At 44.7% G+C, this 20,780-nt stretch overlaps 1 protein-coding gene and 1 non-coding gene across 10 annotated transcripts in view; both read left to right on the top strand.

Annotated features, from left to right (window-relative positions):
• The window catches only part of Myh10 (myosin heavy chain 10), a 167,021-nt gene that overhangs the window by 76,630 nt on the left and 69,611 nt on the right, over window positions 1-20,780 (top strand). For 6 of the 9 annotated variants that reach the window (XM_028869400.2, XM_028869395.2, XM_028869397.2 and 3 more), the window contains exons 5-7: window positions 9,665-9,767; window positions 10,274-10,303; window positions 16,182-16,274. In XM_028869400.2, coding sequence (XP_028725233.1) covers window positions 9,665-9,767; window positions 10,274-10,303; window positions 16,182-16,274 — 226 coding nt within the window. The remainder of the gene's footprint in view (window positions 1-9,664; window positions 9,768-10,273; window positions 10,304-16,181; window positions 16,275-20,780) is intronic. The other 3 variants (XM_028869396.2, XM_028869402.2, XM_028869403.1) reach the window with 1 other exon arrangement.
• Window positions 9,281-9,404, top strand: LOC114693255. The gene has a single exon (XR_003734520.1). It is a non-coding gene; the product is annotated as a small nucleolar RNA SNORA40 (small nucleolar RNA).

The raw sequence follows: 20,780 nt of genomic DNA on the forward strand, positions 1-20,780 counted from the left end.
AATATTCTCAGACTTGAAGCACAGTTGAAAGACCTATAGTGAACACCCACGCACACACCACTCAGACTCAACCATTATATTTTGCTATAGTTGGTTTATCGTATCTGTCTGTCTGTTCATCCCTCTACCTGTCAGTCCATCTTTCTGCTTATGTTGGAGGGAGAGTGGTCTGGGGCTTGCATATTTACTAGAAGGCCAGATAAATAGGAAAAAGAGAAGCTTTGTTTACACATAAAATAATTGTCAATGATGATAGATTGGTTTTTGTCAACTTGACACAAACCTAGACATATCTGGGAAGAGAGAGCTTTTTTAAAAAATTTATCACAGCACTACCATTTATTTGTCTGTTTGGCGTGTGCGTGAGTGTGCACATGCAGTAGAGCATGTGTGGAGGGCAGAGGTGACTCGTGGGTCCAGGCACTGAAGCTCAGGTCCTCAGGCTTGGCATCTAGTACCCAGTGAGTCATTTCTCCTGCCCAGGAAGACAGAGTCTTAATTGAGAAAATACCTCTATAAGACTGGCCTATAGGCAAGTCTGTGGGGTATTAGTGTATTAATTAATGATTGATGTGGGAGAAGCCAGCTCGCTGTGGACGGTGTCTCCTGGGCAGGTGGGCCTGGGCTAAATAAGAAAGCAGGCTGAGCCGGGCTGTGGTGGTGCACGCACCCAGGAGGCAGAGGGAAGTGGATCTCTGAGTTCAAGACCAGCCTGGTCTACAAAGCGAGTTCCAGGACAGGCTCCAAAGCTACACAGAGAAACCCTGTCTCGAAAAACCAAAAACAAAGAAAAAGAAAAAGAAAGCAGGCTGAGCAAGCCACGAGGAGCGAGTGAGTAGGCACTATTCCTTTGTGGACCCTGCTTCAGTTCCTGCCTTCAGGTCCCTGCCCTTGCCTGAGGTTCCTTCCTAGACTTCCCTCTGATGGAGTGTTACCTAGAAGTTTAAGATGACATAAGCCCTCTTCTCCCCAAGTTGAATTTGGTCAGTGTTCTAGCACAGCATAGAACCTAATTCAGATGCATTACCTGTAGGAGCTGTCTGAAAGGTCATACCCTCTTTTGTTTATGCCTTGCCTTGCCTGCCTGTATGTCTGTAAGAGGGTGTGAGATCTCCTGTCGTGTGGGTGCAGGGAATTGAACCTGGGTTCTCTGAAGAACAAGCAGTGCTCCTAACCGCTGAGTCATCTCTCCAGCCCCCTGAAAGATCATATTCTAACCTTAACTGTAACTGTGTGGAGGAGGTCAGGGCTTCAGTTGGGAAGCCTAGAGGATTACCACAGCTTTTCCGAGGGCGGCTCAAGGGCAACTGCGCATGTCCAGAGGCTCTCCTAAGTTTAGGCGGTGTTGATTTTGGTGACTACCAGCTGTTTAGATATGTAGATTAAAGTAGTTTTCTCTGATTTAGTAAGCCACGACTCCCTTTACCTAGTGCTTTTCAAGCCCAATTGTTAACTGGTCGGTACATTTCTCCTATTTAAAGTGCAATGTTTTCTTCCTTTCTTTTGGAGCAAAATCCATATAATGGGGTTCACACATCCTAAGTGTAGTTTTTGCCATTTGTAGAAGCTAAACCTGTATCTATCAGGATACAGAAGACAGTCCTGTCACCCCACAAGGTCCTTCCCCTGTCCTAGTTGTGATGATAGGTAGAAAGTTATTCACATGGCAGATGCGATGTCCATGTGTCAAGTTTATTTTGGGGTTTGGGGAGAGGGGAGAAAAATGGAGGGAAGAAGAAAAGAAAGAGCTAGAAAGAAAGAGGGAGAGAGGGGGGCGTGTGCGTGCTACCTCTGGCGGGGTGGGTGTGGGTGTGGGTGCTTTTTCCTCTTAAGAGGACTTTAAAGTAAGATGACGTCAGATGCTGGGTGGGTCTCCAAGGGGCAGGTCAGAATACTAACATGAGTAAATGTTCATCTTGGTCTTTTTCACCCTTGCCTTTTGTTTGTTTTTGCTTTTAGACACCACAATTGTGACATTTTATAGCTTTCATATTTATATTATAAGGTAACGTGGGCCAAAAATATGAAAATGTGAAATATCATATCCCAGGTTTAATATTCTATGTTCCTTGGTGCTTTTAAAAATCCAAGTAAAGTATTCCAAGAGTGTGTTCACATCTGCCTTACATTGGTCCATAACCAAGCTAAAGTTTTCTGTATGCAAATAACTAGTCATCTTCATGAGGAAGTTATTTTGTGTTCATGATTTAGTAATTATTTTATACTAAATACCTGTTTACACAGTATCACAAATCACAAATAGAAGCAATGTGGCTATTGTTTTGTAAGTAAGAATGTACACAGAGCTCGAAAGACAGCTCAGCAGTTAAGAGCTCTGGCCGCTCTTCTAGAGACTTGGGTTGGATTCCCAGCATCCACATGGTGGCCGTTTGCAGCCCTCTTCTGGGTTCTGAGGGCATGCACACGCACACATGTAGTGCACAGGCATACATGCAGGCAAAACACCCATACATATAAAATAAGAACAAATACGAAGAAAAAGTATGTACATAGTTTGATGTTTATCTTTAAGCTCTACTTTTGTAGTCCTTTAGTTTCTAATTTGCATTTCCTACAAAGGCTGAACTTCCAGCTTATACCCTGAACCTCTTCTGCCCACGTTCCACGGGTGAGCTCTGAAGACTGACCTGGTAGTGTGAGCCTACAGACCCACTGCTGGTCATGGTGAGGACACACCAGGTATTGGTAAAGAGAGCCACATCTTTCATGTTCAGACTCCACTGCTGAACTGAAGAAAAAATGTAACACACACACACACACACACACACACACACACACACACACACTCACACATACACACATACACACACACACCCGTTGACTCTCCATGGCATTAGCATTAAGGTTGATAAAGCATTTATTCTTAGTCCCTTCTTTAGAGAACACTGAAACTTTATTACTTTGATGTTTGACAAGCTGATTGCCCCAAATTTCATTTCCTTTTAAATATATTTTAGTATAATGTAATGATTGTCTCCAGTTGAGATGGGACATTTAGGGTTTTGTGTTGGTTTTTGTAAAGTGGTTATCTGCCATATACAAATGTCCAGAGTTGAGTCCTGCATTGAGGGCAGTTGGGTTTTGCTAAGAGTAGCATTCCTTAAAGTTTCAAGATAAACAAATGGATAGAATCGACTGCTACGTGTGAACTGAGGCTGTAGCTCACTTGGTAGAAGGCTTGCCCAGCACGTACAGCTCTCTAATTTTGTTACCCAGCATCACATAAACCAGGCATGGTGGGACACACCTGTAATCTGAGTGGTGTAATCCCAAGTAGAGGTAGGTTCAAGGTCTCCTCTGGCTACCTAAAGAGTTTGAAGTTAGCCTAGGCCAGCTACGATAACAGTATAGTGTTGTGGAAAGCCATCTTATGGTCAGATGGACATTGATGATCTTATCCCAGCCTGTGACGCCCATCACATGGCCTCTGGATCCCAGTTTGCTTTGCTGGGGACTCTATTTTAGATGTCCTCAAGCCATAAAACTTGGGAAATTTTATACTGCCCTTTAAACTATAACTAAGCTGTAAGAGTCAGGATGGGGTGGGAAGCACATGAAGCCACTGGTAGATAGGAATTTAAGAAGCTCTGGGTAGAAATATGTGTTTGTTAAATTTTTTTGAAGTTAGGGGGTGAAACAGTGAGTCGTGGTGGTGTACACTTTTAATCCCAGCACTCTGGAATCAGAGGCAGGTGATCTCTGTGAGTTCGAGGACAACTAGAGCTACCTAGAGAGACCCTGTCTCAAAAAAAACAAAATAAAAAAAAAGATGAGGGGAAATATTCTAGGCAGAGAAAAGAAGCTAACATCTTCACCTGTTGTCCCCAACACTTGTCACTTTAGGACCCATTGAGTGTCCCGTGGAGCCAGGGTTAGTGTGGGGGAGGGGCTGGAACAGAGTCCTCCTGCCGGGAAGCCGCCTTCTACACGGCGGGTGTTTGTGTCTTGGACAGTTTTTCATTGATAACTGTCATTTTTAAAAGATTTTATAAAATGTAAGTTGTTTCAGTTTAATAGTGATTTACATTTTGGAGAAAAGGGAAGGATATTGTTTATAGAAATAGAAAATATAGCTTGAAAATAACCAGAAACTAGAAAACTGGACATCTAGCCCAGATTATTACTTGTAGACTAAAGTTTGGAAGTGAGGGAAACTTGTTTGCCTATGTTGTGTGTTCAGTAAATGTTGGTTGAGCACATAAACTAAAAATATAATGTTAATTTTGAAATTATGGGAAACCATTTATTAATATATTATCCCCACATTTAATATAGAAGAGAGGGCACTGTAGCCAGGGTTTTAAGGTTAAAGGTCCTGACTCCTAGAGTCCCACCTGATTGGGTTTGCCTGCCCATCTGAAAGTGCCCATCAGAGAGATGAGTACAGTGAAGCGCAGAGGGACGAGATGGAGTCAGCGTGGTACAGTGTGAAGAGGAAAGGGGTCCATTGACGTCCCTCCCCAGTCCATTTCCAGACCTGAGATTTCGGTTTGAATAGAGGAAGACCTGAGCCTGCTCAGGCAGGCAGGGAAGCAGGTGTGCTCAGTGGGGTCCACTCGACGGCCGTCTTAGTTCTGGGTCTGTGAGGTGGTTTGAGGAAGCCCTAATGCTTCCTAATGAAGGGAGCAGTCTGGTTCCCTTGGAGAACTCTGACTTGAGGGTGAGCTCATGAAGTAATAAGTCTGCAAAGCTCCGTCAGGCCTGGAAACCAAGGTGAATGCAGGTTTTTTTGGAGACTTGGGGCATCTTTTAGAGGACCTGAGGCAGAAATTTGTAAAAGCAACAAGGAGACACCTCAGTTGCTTTTCTCTTGGCACCTTCAGCCTTAAAGGGGGTGAGCTGATTCAGGAATCACCAACTTCTAGACAGCCACACCTTGCGTGGTTACCTGGCCTGGGCAAGCAGGTGACTGATCAAAAGTAAAGGAGACAGACAAAGATGCCAGGTTCTGTCCTGCTTTTTGTCACCTTGCAGGGCCAAGGGAGGAGCCTGTGCTCCTCAGAAAGAGTTGTGTCCAGGAGATGGTCATTGTAGGAGGTATGTGGTGACCTCCAAACTGAGGTTATTTAAGACAAGCATATCAGGCCAGGGATACTTTTGATGCGACACACATCCAGAGAATAAAAACAAGGAAAGAGCATCCTTATTGGCAGAATTGGGGTCCAGAGGGATTCAAAGAAGGACCCCAGAGTAGCTATGTGTTAGTAATCTGCTTTTATTTTTATTTTTTATACATCCCTTTGAGGAGCTAATGAAGGCTCGAGACCTCTCTAGAAAATGTGAAAATAGGTTAGAAACTCCTGGTAGATACTGTCCAGTGCACTTCAACAGACGTGGCACCTTGACCACGCATCTTTTTTGGCTTTAGATTAACTTTGTACTCTGACTCACACTCTGTGCAGGAAAGGGGTGCATGGTGCCTGATGACCTCCCTTCCCTAACTGTGGGCTGCTGGGGACCACAGCGACACATGACGCCACTTCAAGGCTGAATCTGCCTTGCACGCCAGTTTCTTGGTGGAAATGAAGCCTGTCTCTTTGCTGCCTCCTGTCTGAGGTCTTGGTCTAGTGCTCGCCCACTCTTCCGGGGTCGTCTTATCGCTGCAGAGGTCTGTTGGACTTCCTGCTTGGTTCTTTCCCTTTACTTTTCCCCAGTAGTTTTACAGTCTACTTTTCTTCTTTTATGTGTATGGGTACGCCTGTATGTGTGCCTATACACCACTTGTGTGCCTAGTGCCCATGAAGACCTGAAGAGGGCATCGCACCCCCTGGAACTGGAGTTACAGACAGTTGTGAGCTACCACGTGGGTGCTGGGAATTGAACCCCTGTCCAGGAAGAGCAGCCAGTGCTCTTACACATGAGCCATCTCTCCAGCCTTCCTTCTGCTTTTATTTGGGATGTTTTTATTTCTTCAGTTTCTGTCTGTGGCAATTTGTCATTTCCCATTGTGTTTCATTTTGTTGTTTTTCCTAAAATTGTGTTCTAATTTCTCTGTAATCTCTCATGTTAACATAAGTCTTTTTGTTGTTACTTCCTATTGAGATCTTCATTTCATCCTAATCGTTATCATGATTCACACCACTGCCAGGCACAGTTCTGAATGCTTACATGTTAATTCAGTTGTTCGAAATCACTTTTTCTCATTTTAATCTCTACACTAAGTCTCAGAGGAGCAAGTACCTTGTCTAGAACACGGGAGGCAGGAATAGTATTTTGGTCTTTCTCTTACTATTTAACAACAGAGCTTAATCCATTTATAAAGGGGAAAGGCTTATCTGGGCTCACAGTATCAGCCCCTGCTTGGTTGGCTCCATTGTCTGCGGCCTGTTGACAGTGCAGAGCATTACGGTAGGGAACATGCATTGCACCAGCGCTGTAAGGAGACGAGCAGGTCCTGGATTCCAACATCCCTTTCAAGGATGTGACCTCAGTGATGTAATTTCCTTTCCACTGAGTCTCATCCATCAGGGCCAGTGGTGCCATGACTCAGAAACCAAGCCTTCATCACGTGGGCCTTCAAGGGTCACTCTATGCAAAGCTGGTAAAGGGAAGATTGAAATCTAGGCAGGTCATATTTATTCCATAGTTCACAGTCCTAACCACTTCATCAATACTATAAATTCGTAAAGCAACTTAGTGTAGGGATTCAAGCTACCTCGTGTTTAATCAGTCAACATCTGAGTGGGCATTACAGGTAGTGTTGCCCATTGCTAACAATGTGCTTTAGTTACTGCCAGTTTTTCTTCAAGAACTTTATATGTACGAACTATTGTTCCCATATTATGATGGAGAATCAAGGAGTCATAATCTGAAACTTACCAAAGGTCTGGAGGAAAATACAGAGAGATTTAATCGTACAAATTACATAAAACGATATTTTAAAGGATGTAATATTCTTAAATGCTTTCTAAAGTGGGCAGAAACCTTATTGAAAGTTTGGTAGTTTGAGTACCTAAGACTCAAACTCCTAGGAGCAGATGTAGAGGTGAGCAGTGTGTTGGTCAGGGTTCTCTAGAGGAACAGAATTGGTGTGTGTGTGTGTGTGTGTGTGTGTGTGTGTGTGTGTGTGTGTGTGTGTGTGTGTGTGATTTATTAGAGTGCCTTACAGGCTGATCTGGCTAGTCCAACAATGGCTGTCTCTTGATGGAAAGGCCAGGAATCCAATAGTCGTTCACTGCAGTAAGCTGGATGTCTCAGCTGGTCTTCAGTATGTGCTGGAATCCTGAAGAAGTAGGTTCTAACACCAAGAAGGGACTCCTCAGCAGCAGGCTAGATGAGCTTGCCAGCCAGAGTGAGGGCAGGCGGACCAAAGAGCAAAAGCTTCCTTCCATGTCCTTTTAGGTGGGCTGCCACGAGAAGGTGTAGCTAGAGTCTGCTGACTGCAGATGAACCAGATTTAGCATTGGTCTCCCACCTCAGATGATCCGGTCAAGAAAATCCCCCACAAGTGTGTTCAAGCTGCTAGGGTTTTAGTGATTCCAGATGTATGTAGTTAAGTTGACAACCAAGATCAGCCCCACAGGCAGCAGGATGTGGTGTGACTCTAAGTCGGTAAAGAGTTTGTGTCTGGGATCATCAGATTTTGGAACTGGGAGGGGGGAACCCAATTGCCTCCGTTTTCAGAGTTGGGATACGGAAGCTCAGCGATCTCTTCCTACTCCAGCCCTACAGCTGGTCACTGTGATCCCTTTGCTCAGCTCTCCTGTGCCAGAGGCTGAGGTCGACCAGCTGCAGAGAGCTGGGGAGACAATGCAACCAGGAAGCCTGCTGGAAACTTGAGGTGTTGGCTGTTTCAATAATACTGTTCAAATATAATTCAAAGGAGAGGAGTCAGCATTTGCTGGGAGAGTTCGTGGCAAGCCAAAGCATTTAGAGACTGCACTCTAGTGCAGGTGAACTGAGTTTAAAACTTTAGTTAGAGATGAAATGTCTTCTTATAATTCAAATCATTTATATATAATCTTGTGTATGTCATATATAAAGGTGTATTATAATTTTTATATACTCATATATTAAAAGAGTAAGCCACTGCTCATTTTGTGGAGACTATACTATTCTGAGCAGAGAGGCGAGAAATTGTGTGTGCCTAAGTACCCAGAGGGCCATTTGTACTTCAAGCTTAGTCCAGAATATGAGGTTCAGTATCATACTGTGTGAGGTTATGTGGGTTCAGACACAGACCAGCCGGTGAGGTCATACAGTCAGAAGCCCCAAGTGTGAGGCCACTACCTGTGGGAAGGCTCCCTCAAGGTGTGTGCCAGGGGCAACATTGGTTCCGACTAGGAAGACCCTCAGTGCTTTGGAGGTGAGCACCAGCGACAAGCGTCCAGCGCTGTCGGTTCCTTCAGACTGTGGTCTCCAAAGCAGTGTTTGGGGATTTCTCTGTCATGCTAGGGGATGTTTCCAGTACAGTGGGGTTTTGTTTTATTTTTTGTTTTCCATGAGCATTTAATACATTTCTCTTTGCTTTGGAAGAAGCTCTTACCCTCAGGTGCAGGAAAAATATATTTTGGAATATTCCTTTGTTCGCTCACAAGTACGACCAGTGATATTTATTTGGATTTATTTAATACTTTTTTGTTTGTTTGTTTTCTGTAAACACAGGGTTTCTCTGTGTAGCCCTGGCTGTCCTGGAACAACTCAGAGACCCGCCTGTCTCTGCCTCCTGAGTGTGGGGATTGATTAAAGGCGTGTGCCACCACTCCTGACTTAATACCCTTTTTTTAAAAAATAAAATAATCATTTTAAAAATTTTAGTCAGGCATGGTGATTTGGTGATTTAATCTTTTTTTTTTTTTTTTTTTTTTTGGTTTTTTGAGACAGGATTTCTCTGTGTAGTTTTGGTGCCTGTCCTGGATCTCACTCTGTAGACCAGGCTGGCCTCAAACTCACAAGAGATTCGCCTGCCTCTGCCTCCTGAGTGCTGGAATTAAAGGTGTGTGACACCATCGGCTGGCGTGACTTCATCTTTTTTTTTTTGGGGGGGGGGGTTTGAGACAGGGTTTCTCTGTGTAGCTTTGCGCCTTTCCTGGAACTCGCTTTGGAGACCAGGCTGGCCTCGAACTCACAGAGATCTGCCTGCGAGTTCTGGGATTAAAGGCGTGCGCCACCACCGCCCGGCCCGTGACTTAATCTTTTAATCCCACCACTTTGGAGGCTGAGGCAGGAGGATCACTGTGATTTAGAAAGAGTCGTCTACATTGCATGTTCCAGGCCAGCTAGACTTGGCTACAGTAGGAGACAGACTCACACCTGCAAGTGGGCTTCTGTGTGCCTACTGAAATGGTGGGACAGATGAAAGACAGGTACAAAAATAAGTTCTCCTTTGCAAGCCAGAACTCATTGTTCAGTATCTATTTTTGATACATACAAGAAAGAATATGATCTTCAAGACAGTTCCGTGATGGTGGTGTTGATAGCGAGGTTAACTCTAAGAATAAAGAGTTGATAATCTGAAAACACAGAAAAGCAGTAATAATACATTTTCCTTTCTGTTATTACTGGTGCCTGTAAGTTTTCTCCTGCCTTCTTTCTCATTTTTTCTTTCCCTAATTCTTACTCTGCTCAGTTTTATCAGTTGTAATTTTGGAACACATGTGCTCAGCTCCCTTTTTACAGTGGCCGATGTTGATATTTCTTTTAGGGGTGAATCGGGTGCCGGGAAGACCGAGAATACGAAGAAGGTCATTCAGTACCTTGCCCATGTTGCTTCTTCACACAAAGGAAGAAAGGACCATAATATTCCTGTAAGTCTCGGCTCTGTGGCTTTTGTCTGCATTTCATTCTTTTGTGGGAACTGAGGCCAATCACAGAGGCCAACCAGGAAAGCGCAGCTACTCCACACACTGCCTGCCCAGCAGCTCCCTGGCCACACACCCGGCAGCCCTGCTTTTCCTTCCAATCCGGAGGAGCCAGGCACAGTACACAGAAATTAACTAGGCTTTCTCACAAGGCAAACAGGAAATTTGGGCCAATCTTTGGCAGAGATTTGTGAGAATGGTTATAAATTAATAAGCAGTGCCTATGACAATTTCTTATTGTCATATACAGAGTAGGGGTTGGGGGATCTGTGGGAAGATGGATGGATGGTAGGAAAGGTAAAATCACAGAATATGGGCGTCACTGAACCTCTCATGCTTTGAGGTGCCGTGGCAGTTGGTGAGCTTTCATGTGCCAGCCAAACCAGCTCCCGCCGTCACGCGCTGGCTTGGTGCTCTGTGCTAATGTCTGCTTATCTGTTTGTAACGAGCAGCAGGAATCGCCTAAGCCAGTGAAACCCCAGGCAAGTGGTTTTTTTCTGCTTCTCAGCCTTGAGTGCCTGCCCTGATTGCTGTCTCTAGAGCGAGCCTCCCCTAGAAACGTAGCACTGTTGGTTCCAAGCGGAATCTGTTCTAAAACGAGATTTAATGTTGCACATGTATTGCTGGAGTCTTATTCTTTCACAGGAAGCAGCATGCACTTGTGCTTTAGATCATGTTCTAGATAATCTGAATATTTTCCCTTTTATCATGACATTGAAATGCATGTTTATGACGTCTTTTTATGGTGTTCTTTTTTTTTAGTTTATGAAGATGATTTCTATTGTATTAGGTGGAGCTATCTTACTATTTAGCAAGCACATGAAAACTTTGTTTTATGCTGTACATTATATTTAAAATTGGGGACACAACCTTTGGGGCAACTAAATTTCTAATAAGTTTTGATGGCATTGTATAATTGATGCCTGTGTGTGTTTCAGCCCAAAGACTTGCCTTGTTGTATTTAATATCCTCAATAAATTAGAATTTTCTTTGTGCTGGGCAAGTCATGGAAGAATTATCAGCTGCCTGCCTTTTAGCCTAGCGTGCCCAACATTGGACAAACCACAAACCAGAGCCAGACTTCCTGCTTCCCTGGAGAGGGAGGACAGAACTGAGCTGGAGTCCTTGAAGACGGGAACAATTAGGTTTATGTCTCCCACAGGCATGATGGTGCCATTAATTTAAAACAAGAAACAGTGATGTTGAGTCATATAGTTGATCTATTAATACATATAGAAGAGATCATACCTACCTCCACACCCAGAGGAACTGTCATAGATGCTGAGACTCTCAAGTATCTTTCTTAACATTTAAGGTGAGAAATTGTCCATCAATGGAGCTCTGTTTATCTATGAGGGCCTGGGATGGTCTTTTGTGACTTACTGCAGTCCAGGTCAGCAGTATAGCTTGGAGGAGTTAATGAATGAGTTCTCATGCTATGGGATATGTAAAGGCTTCTTTGGTATTTGAAGGGAGACAACACGGATAAGAAACCAGCTTTTCTCTGTGCATTCAAGATGCACGCTCTATGGCCCTTTAGTCTGTAGCCAGAACACTGATGAGATAGTGTTAAATAAGCAAGATAACTTCAGCTTTCCCAGGTTCTCTGAAACACAGGAGTCATCATCATTTACATTTTGTTTCGATGTCATTGTAAACTACAGTGCATCCCAGTTGTACGTGGGTAGCATGCCACACTTGGATGTCTCGGGGGTTCCAGTCCATCCCTGGAAGCAAATTCTCCCCGGGGAGAAGGCTGCTGCTTTGGGCTGCGCTGTCCCTGCTGAGTTGCATGTCTCTGCATGTGTCAGCTGTGTGCACAAGCTGCAGGGCTGCCTTCTGTTTGTTGCTGCCTTGGTCAAGTCTGGAGTAGCTATGTGTTATGTTCAGACGTGTGCAAGTATTGGTTCTCAGCTGGTCTCCAACCCCGGAAACAGAGGAACTCATGCAGTAGTCCCTTGATACCTGAGCAGGATTGGCTTCAGGGCCCGCTCCTTATCCTCCTCATATGCCAAAATCCTCAGATGCTCAGGTACCATCTAGAAAATGGAGCTTGTGCGGTCCTCTTGTGTAAGTCACACTAGAGTGCTTCAAATGCCCACTGTGACATACGTACTGTGTAAATAGTTGTTGTGGTGATAAGGGGGAACCTGTATGTCTGGGACAGGTGCTACCCCAACACCGAATATCTCAGTTGCATTCTTGGTTGAATATGTGGGTGCAGAGCCTGCAGAGGGCTGACTGTCCCTTGCAAAGTCCCTATTTGTTTTAGTTTCATTTTTTTCTCCCACTCTGCTCCTTTATTCCACTGGTTTCTGAATTTACATGGAGCTTTATTGGCCAAATCTTGCAGTATAATTCGTATTATACCGTTTCCCCATTTACACACACAGCTCTGTGCTTGTGTATATTCACGGTTACACAGTTCAGCAGCATCACCAGTGTAGGACATTTTCATTTTGTCCCCCCACAAGAAACCCGTCCGCACACTAGCAGTCACCTCCCATTTCCTCCCGCACTGGCAACCCCCAGCCACTCTGTTTCCTATGTGCCTGTTCTGGACATTGTATATGAAGGAGAATTGTTCTCCGGCTCCTTTCACTTAGCATGATGCTTTCAAGGGTTAGCCTCCAGTGTACATTAGAAGCAGAGCATTCTTCTTTATGGCCTATAATATTCTGTTGTATTAAATATGCCCCATTTGATTCGTCCACTCAGTAGTTGGCACATGTTTGGGTTGCTTCCAGTTTGGGCCATTTTGAACATTTAAGTACTTGTTTTGGGGAACATTGTTTCCTTGATCTTGGGCACTCACCTTGAATGGCATTGCTGGATCGTGTACAAACAGGAGAGCAAACAGGAGTGTTTGTCTCTGTGTCCTCTCCATACTTGGCAATGCGATGTCTGCCCTTTAGTATAACCACCCAAGTGCTACAGCACGTCCTTTATGTTTCCCTTGAAAATACGAGTAAATAAAAGAAACACTGGTTTCCAAAATTCAAGTTACAAAAGGAAACTTCGAGCAAAGATTTATCTGTGAACTTTTAGATATGTTTTATAACATAATTGAAAGATATATTTGGCGTCCCGCCCTCAGTACCACCCACCCACCAGGCAGCTGCAAGCACAGTACCACTGAGGTTTTTCTCCTGGCAGGTCGCTCAGAGGTTTTACGTGTCCATTGCTGCTCTGAGCCTCAGTATGGGGCATTTCAGAGTAGATTCGGGCATTTTTAAAACTTACCATCTGCTGAGGATGATGTCTTTGAGTCAATGCACCTGCCTCTTGGCATCTTCAGATGCCTCCGCCCTCCTCAGTGCCCTAACAGCAAAGGTGATGCCACAGAGAGGGAGACTAGAGCCTGCTGTTTGCAACTGGAATCTGATTTTCTGTTTGTGGTGACGCCTCCTCCCCTCACCCTCCTCCCCTCACCCTCCTCCCCTCACCTTCCCCCCTCCTCCCTCACCCTCCTCCCCTCACCCTCCTCCCCTCACCCTCCTCCCCTCACCTTCCCCCCTACTCCCTCACCCTCCTCCCCTCACCCTCCTCCCTCACCCTCCTCCCCTCACCCTCCTCCCTCACCCTCCTCCCCTCACCCTCCTCCCCTCACCTTCCCCCCTACTCCCTCACCCTCCTCCCCTCACCCTCCTCCCTCACCCTCCTCCCCTCACCCTCCTCCCTCACCCTCCTCCCCTCACCCTCCTCATGCTCTGGAGCACTTGTGCTGGGTCCCGCGCAGTGCAGCGGGTCCTTGCCCCACGACGGCTGGCTGGCCGGGAGTTTTGAAAGAATCCATTCCAACACTTCAAACTCATCTTCTGCCAACAGTGTGTTGTAAACTATAGAATAAACACAAGAATATAGTTTTTGCCATGATTGATAAACCTTAAAACAATATGTAACTAAATACTTGGCATTTTGTGAACATTTCTTGATATCATCTAGAATAGAAGCAAAGGTGAGTGCTTACCTGCTTCTAGTGGGGATATGATAGTCATTGTTCCCCGCTGGTTTTTAGAGATAGGAGTACCATTCACCTGTCAATTAAGTCTATTAATTCTAAGACTGTGGTAGTGGTTTTATATTAGCTTTGTGTAAGATCTATACCTGGTCTCACCGATGTCTCAGGTGTGGTAGGAGAAAAGCAACCCCATGACGCCATTAGTAAAGCCAACAGGGGTGGGACAGAATTCTCGTCTGCATGTTGACTTTGGGGACCTCAGCCCAGATCCTAGGGCTGCCTTTGGATCACCCACCACCCCCTTTCCAGGCACTACTGAGTGTTTCAGGACTTACTGTACATCCGCTCAAACATTTGCCCGTGTCCTTTTGACCTGATACTGACATAAGGGAAGGGAATTGGTGAGAGAAATGTGAGCCAGAGAGTCCCTGGTGCCATGCCTAGGGACACGGAACCAGGAATGCTGTGCTTGTTTCTCTTCCACGTCAGGAAGGCGCCTTAGGTGGATGGTCAGTCTTTTCATTATGACTTGGCAGGATGGTACACGATTTTAAAGAATTGGTATGTCAGACCTCCGTCTCACGGTAGGCACTTCACTTAGCAGAGTTTCCCTGACAATTACTGAACCCTGACAATCCCACAAACTGAACCAAATAGCAAGGGGGAGAGGGGGCCTTTGGAGGTTCAAATAACTGGTACCAATCAGTGTGCTACAATCTTTACAAGACCTCAGTCACCATCAGGCTGATGGAAGTGGTAGCTCACAGAATGGTAACGACAATCTCCCCACCCCCCCTGCAGTATTAGGGGTGGAATCCATGGCCTGGCACATGCCAGGCAAGCATTCTGCCTCTGAGCTACATCCCCAGCCCATACCAGACCCTAGTAATAATAGCTCTCAGTAATCAAAATTAGCTCAGGATTCCAACCATCTTTAAGAAAATTTAGTGGCTGGGTGGTAACATCCCAGCAATCAGGAGGCTGAGGCAGGTGAATCCCTCTGAGTTGGAGGCCAGCCTATTCTGCATAGTAAGTTCAAGGACAGCCATGAGACCCTGTCTCAAAAGAAAGAAAGAAAATTTGTTAGCATATAATATAAAGAGGTTTACATAAAAACAATCTAAGTATTTATCAGACAAACTGTAAGATTCACTGTACAGAGAGGTTACCCAATGCCCAGAAAGGGAAATTGATCCTAGGCAGTGGCCAGAAGAGAGGACCAGTTCTTGACTGCATTCAGCTGAACACAGTGGTAGACTGGTTAGGGCCTGTGAGAATCTGGGCAGTCCAGACTGACAGCAGAAGCATGTCCGAATGTTTGTGGGTGCCTTGGGAACACTGCCCTGCCCTTCAAACTGCATCACATCACAGAGTCCTCAGCAGGGGGATGCTGAAACTGAGGTCTTGGGTTGGCCTTGCTGATGCCCCAGGTCCATGAGTAGTGAAGCAATAGCACAGCACGATTTGGTCCTGTTTTGAGATTTGACAGTGGGCATGCATCATGCCTCATGTGATGACCCCTGGTTTAAAATCCTCCGTGAGGTTCTTTGTTTCATCTTTTTTGCTTAGAGAATCACATTTGCTAGAGGCTTCTGTTTATTTTCTTTAGGTCTAGAATATTGTGGGCAGTTTAAAGTATAGGGATAAGATTTGTGTTTGGGGGAAAAAACAGATTTAGTTAGGTCATAAAAGATAATTCTGAAATTACATTCCAGAAACATAACATCACTTCCTAGTGTTTTCCTTGGCCAGGCTTGACATCATGCTTTGTCCTGCTCTCCGTGGGGTTCCATTTGTGCAGTCTGTTTGGTCGCCTCGTTTGCACATAAACATTGACTGAAGTGTGCGCCATGCCAAGTGGTCTACTCTTAGTGAAGGGAGGGCCGTGCCATCTTTGCCCGCTTCTGATACAGAGGTGGGTGTGTCCCATCTACACCGTGACGGTGGCGTGAAAGCACTCGGGAGGGTGGAAATGCATAGCAATACGGTGGAGATTATTCAGTCAGCCCCTTAAATCCTTCACACAGAGCAAAATAAAAATTAACAGCAGTGCTAATGTGTTCTTAAGAAGAGTGTTACACTCGATTTCATTTCATGGAAGCCAATTGCTAAGTTTTATTTTCTGCCTTGTTTAAATTGTTATCTTTCCAACATGACATTTTCTTCTCCTGTGACCCCCCTCTAGATGCTGGGTTTTTTTCTTTCAGCAGAACCCATTATCAAAACCAGGAAAAAGGAGCCAGCAGAGGCCACTGATGTTAGCAGGATGAAAGAGCCAGGAAGAGGATGGTTTTGGAATAGTTTTTTCACCCCAAGGACTGAAGTACAGACACAGATTAACATACATCTGTTTTTATTTATGTGTGTGTATGTCTATGTATATGTGTGATGTCTTTTAGGGGGAACTTGAACGGCAGCTTTTACAAGCAAATCCAATTCTGGAATCATTTGGAAATGCGAAGACTGTGAAAAATGATAACTCATCTCGCTTTGTAAGTTGAAAAGCCCAAAAAACTTGGACTTCTTCAGATTTCTCTTCAGATTTCTCATGAAATGTCTACTGTGACTTGAGCAAATGAATTGATTTTTCTCTTTAGATTTTAAGAAAGGCTAAGTAATAGATGTAGTCATACCTCTAGCAGCCCCATAGGAAAGTAACTGTAGTTGTGTTTCAGTTCATAGGTTTTGATATGGACACGTAATTGTGTAAGAATTCTGGGTTTACTTCTTTACCTTTGCTGGTCATTCTGGTACGGGATCGGCATAGATAGTGTAGTGCTGGATAGTTTTATGTCAACTTCACATAGAGTCGTCTGAGAGGACAGCCTCAATTGAGAAAATGCCTCCATAAGGCTGGGCTGTAGGCAAGCCTGCGGGGCATTTTCTTAATTAGTGATTGATGGGGTGGGCCCAGCCCATGGTGGGTGGTGTCACCCCTGTGGTGGTGGTGGTGGTGGTGGTGGTGGTGGTGGTGGTGGACCTGGGTTCTATAAGAAAGCAGGCTGAGCAAGCCATTAGGAACAAGCCAGGAAGCAGCTCCCCTCCATGGCCTCTGTATCAGCTCCTGCCTCCAGGTTCCTGCCTTGGCTTCCCTCAGTGAACTGTGACTTTGGATATACAAGCCAAATAAATCCTTTCCTCCCTAAACTGCTTTTGGTCATGGTGTTTCATCACAGTAATAGCAACCCTAAGACAGGTGGTGTGTGCGTTGCATTACTCACATCAACAGGTGGGAGTAATATGACGTTGGTTTTGGTGTATGAGTTCTCCTTTTCATAACTTGCTATTTCTATGGACTGTGGACAGGATGGTTCTCGCTAGTATCGGTTCTGTTTACAACTACTTTTCTTTGTTTTTCTTTTGAGACAGGGTGTCTCTTGTAGCCCTGGCTGTCATGGGACTCTCGATAGACCAGGCTGGCCTCGAACTTACAGAGATCCTCCTGCTTCTGCCTCCAGAGCACTGGAATTAAAGATGTGCGCCACCACGCCTGGGTTATAGCTTTTAACTTAACTATTCAACTACTTTAATTCCTTGATAGCTGTTCTTTGCCTTAGCTTCATTAGGGGAGGATTTTTTTCTATTATCCAAGAAACTTTAGTGCTCAATTATTTCTGCCTAAGTTGTTCAAATTTGACTATATTCCTTCTTCCTCCTGAAATACTGGAGAAAGTAAAAAACTCCAGGGTGACAGACACTTTAACTCTGACCACACTTGTATGGAATTCTGGAGAACATAGTGTCATTGTTACATGTTTTAAACACTGAATGTGTAAAGTTGTGGATTGCAGCTACAGTTTTCGGTGGTGTGGTTTTCATGTCTAGTGGAAGAGAGCAGATTTGGTTGTCACAGAGGCCTAGCCTAGCAAACAGGGTCTCTAGCTCTGGGATTAGACAATAGGGATGTGTTTTTCTGAAGGCTGGAAGTTTGAAATCAAGACATCAGTGGGTTTGGTTTTCTGTAAGCCTTCTCTCCTTGTCTTACAGATAGATGGCCATTTTCTCCCTGTATCTCCCTCTCCATCTCTGTCTCTCTCCTCTTCTGAGGACACCTGTCTCTTTAGGGCCATTTCACCTAATTATCGTTTTAAGGACCGTCTCCTCCACATACAGTCACATCCTGAAGTGCTGAGGTTGGAACTTTAACATGAGGTGGGGAGCAGCACTATCAGTCCTGTCCCTGTCTCAGCCTCGAGAGCTAACGTGTGCCAGGCTCTTCACATTATTAGGAAATAGAAATCTGTTTGCTTGGAATGTTATTTTTTCCTAGTAAGAAACATTTGAAAACTGGCTTAATCCTAAATTCATTTAGTAATTCCTTTAGCATTGCTTGTCCAAAGTAGGATAAGAATGCCTGCATCTACATTTAGAAAAGGTCCAGGGAGACTTGAATTAGAGGCCCGTCCTTCCCTGGATCATCCACATTATTCTGTGTCACAGTTGAATCTTGAATTCTCCCCCTTGAAAAGCCCTATGTTTAGTGGGATGGAGAAGTAGTGAGCTCCCATTTTTGGATTGCGATTTTTTTTTTTTCATGAGGATTTTCAAGTACAGCTTTGTGGAAAATCCTTCATTTTACCACATAAATCAAGCTACCCATCTTTGATTCTTCCCCCTCTCCGCACCCCATTCCCTCCCCATCCCCAACCACACTCTAAATCCAAGAGAAACTGTGCAATACACAGTAGTCTTATTTTTGCCTATAAAAGAGAAGTTGGTACTAAAACATTTATTGAAAGTTACATATCAGTCATATCAGTCCTTTTTGGTGTTCTGTGAAAGGATGGAATGCCAGTGATGGGGTCATCTTACAATCTACCCCAAATCTTTAGAGGGTCTCCATTGTTGACATATACTGAATTGACATTACTCCTTTTTAGTTGGTTTTGTTTCATTTGTTTTTTCTCTGTGTAGCCCTGGCTGTCCTGGACCTTGCTTTGTAGACCAGGCTGGCCTCAAACTCAGAGATCCGACTGCCTCTGCCTCCCAAGTGCTGAGATTAAAGGCATCTGACACCACTGCCCATTTTTGTTCAGTTTTTTAATTCTTTAATGTGTAGGGGTATTTTTATTTTGCCTGCTTGTAAGTATGTACCATGTACCTATGAGCCTGGTGCCCATGGAGGCAAGAGGAGGGGGTTGGGTCCCCTGGGCCCGAAGTTACAGATGATTGTGAGCTGCAGTGTGCGTGCTGGGAATCAAACCTGGGTCCTCTTGAAGAGCAGCCAGTGCTCTGAACCGCTGAGCCATCTCCATCCAGCCTTGCCATTTCTCTTGCTGGTTCTTAATTGGCGGCTTCCCAAGAGACATTCAGCCATGAGGGAGGGTATCGGTGTGCTGTTGGGTAGAGGTCAGAGATGCTGATAAGCACCCAGTGATACACAGGACAGTTCCCACAACAGAACTACCGGCTTTAAATGTCAGGTATGCAGAAGTTGAAATTTTCTGCTCTTGACTGAACATTTGAATTATAGATCAAAGCAAACTAACACTCCTGGAGTTTTATATTTGTAAAGTATACCTGAGGATGTTGGTTGGTTTTTGTCAATTGACACAAGCTAATGTCACCTGGGCAGAGGGAGGAGGACTTGCTCCCCTTAGATTGGCCTGTGGGCATGTCTCTAGGCATTTTCTTGATTAATGCTTGATTGATGTGGGAGGGCCCAGCCCACTGTGAGTGATGTCATCTCTTGGAAGGTGTGCTTGGTCTGTATAAGAAAGCAGGCTGAACAAGCCAGTGAACAAGACCTCAGTGGCCTCTCCTTCAGTCCCTGCCTGCAGATTTCTGCCTGAGTAAGGCAATATTCTTAGATATAACTCTGAGTCAACCAAAAAGCCAAGACATTTCCCAGTTGTTGACGTTTTTGTACAGTATTAGGGATTTCTTTGTTCATTTGTTTTCTTAGGAATGGTTTAGTAGCTTTCTGCTAGTATCATAGGTGTTGGCTACACAAGACTAAAACGTATCTGATTTTAGTCCTCTCATAAAATATAATTATGTAATTAATTTCACTGATTGAGTGCTAGTCAGTTAAGATATCCTTTCTGTATTCCTCTGTAGGTGCTGACTTTGGTTCTTAGGAGACTTGAAAGTAACCAGTGATCATAACTCACTTTTAAACTTTGAGTACTGGTTATTAATTATTAAGCATTTATTCTTTGCCAAGCAGTTCTGCTGTTGAGTTGGTATCTCTGTGAATGTCTTCTAGATCTCGAAGGTTTAACATACTCCAAATGAAAATCTTTCTTCTTTCGGGACTTGTTCCATTATGTCTTACATCAGTAAATTGAACCAAAGAGCTGCTTAAGCTGAAAGCTGGAGGTCAGAATACCTAGGACTTCAGACCTTCTCTCTTGGCCTCCACCGACTGGTAGTGAATCCAGGTGGTTAAACCGCCAGCACGTGTTGGAGGTCTACCCCTGTTCCTCCCAGCTGCCCAGCTGTCTGAACGCCATCTGAGAAGTTCTCTGCTGTTCCTGTTTGTAGCCTGCATCTTTCCCTCAGAGCTGCCGCAGTCAGTGATTACACTCGTTCTCCTCACCACAGTCGGTAGCCAGTTACTTTGATTGTCGTTTTCCCGTGAGACTGTGCGAGCGCAGCCTGGAGGGACCTTGTCTGCCTTGTTCACTGAGCACTTGGTTCCAGCACTGTGCCTCACAGTGTAAGTAGATATACTTAGAGGATCCATTTAACCAAAATGCCACTGAATGCCAGTTACACCCCAGGCCTGGGCAGTGTCTTATTGGGCGACCTAGAGTCCTGCCCCGTAGTGCTCGCCTTCATTTTCCTTTACACGTCTATATTCTCGGGGACTTGCATGTCGTGGAGTTGCTCACTCTGTGTTATACCCCCTAAGAATGTGCATGATCCTCTTTTAGAAGTGTGGGTTGGAGTTGTGTGGAAGGCGTTTGGCTCCATGGACAGGACAGGCCTTAGGTTAGGATTGGTGTCATCTTGAAAGTGATTCCATGTTAAAAGATGAGTTGTGTGTACAGTAA

This window comes from Peromyscus leucopus, chromosome 8b (assembly GCF_004664715.2).
Source record: "Peromyscus leucopus breed LL Stock chromosome 8b, UCI_PerLeu_2.1, whole genome shotgun sequence".
NCBI classification, from domain to species: domain Eukaryota; kingdom Metazoa; phylum Chordata; class Mammalia; order Rodentia; family Cricetidae; genus Peromyscus; species Peromyscus leucopus.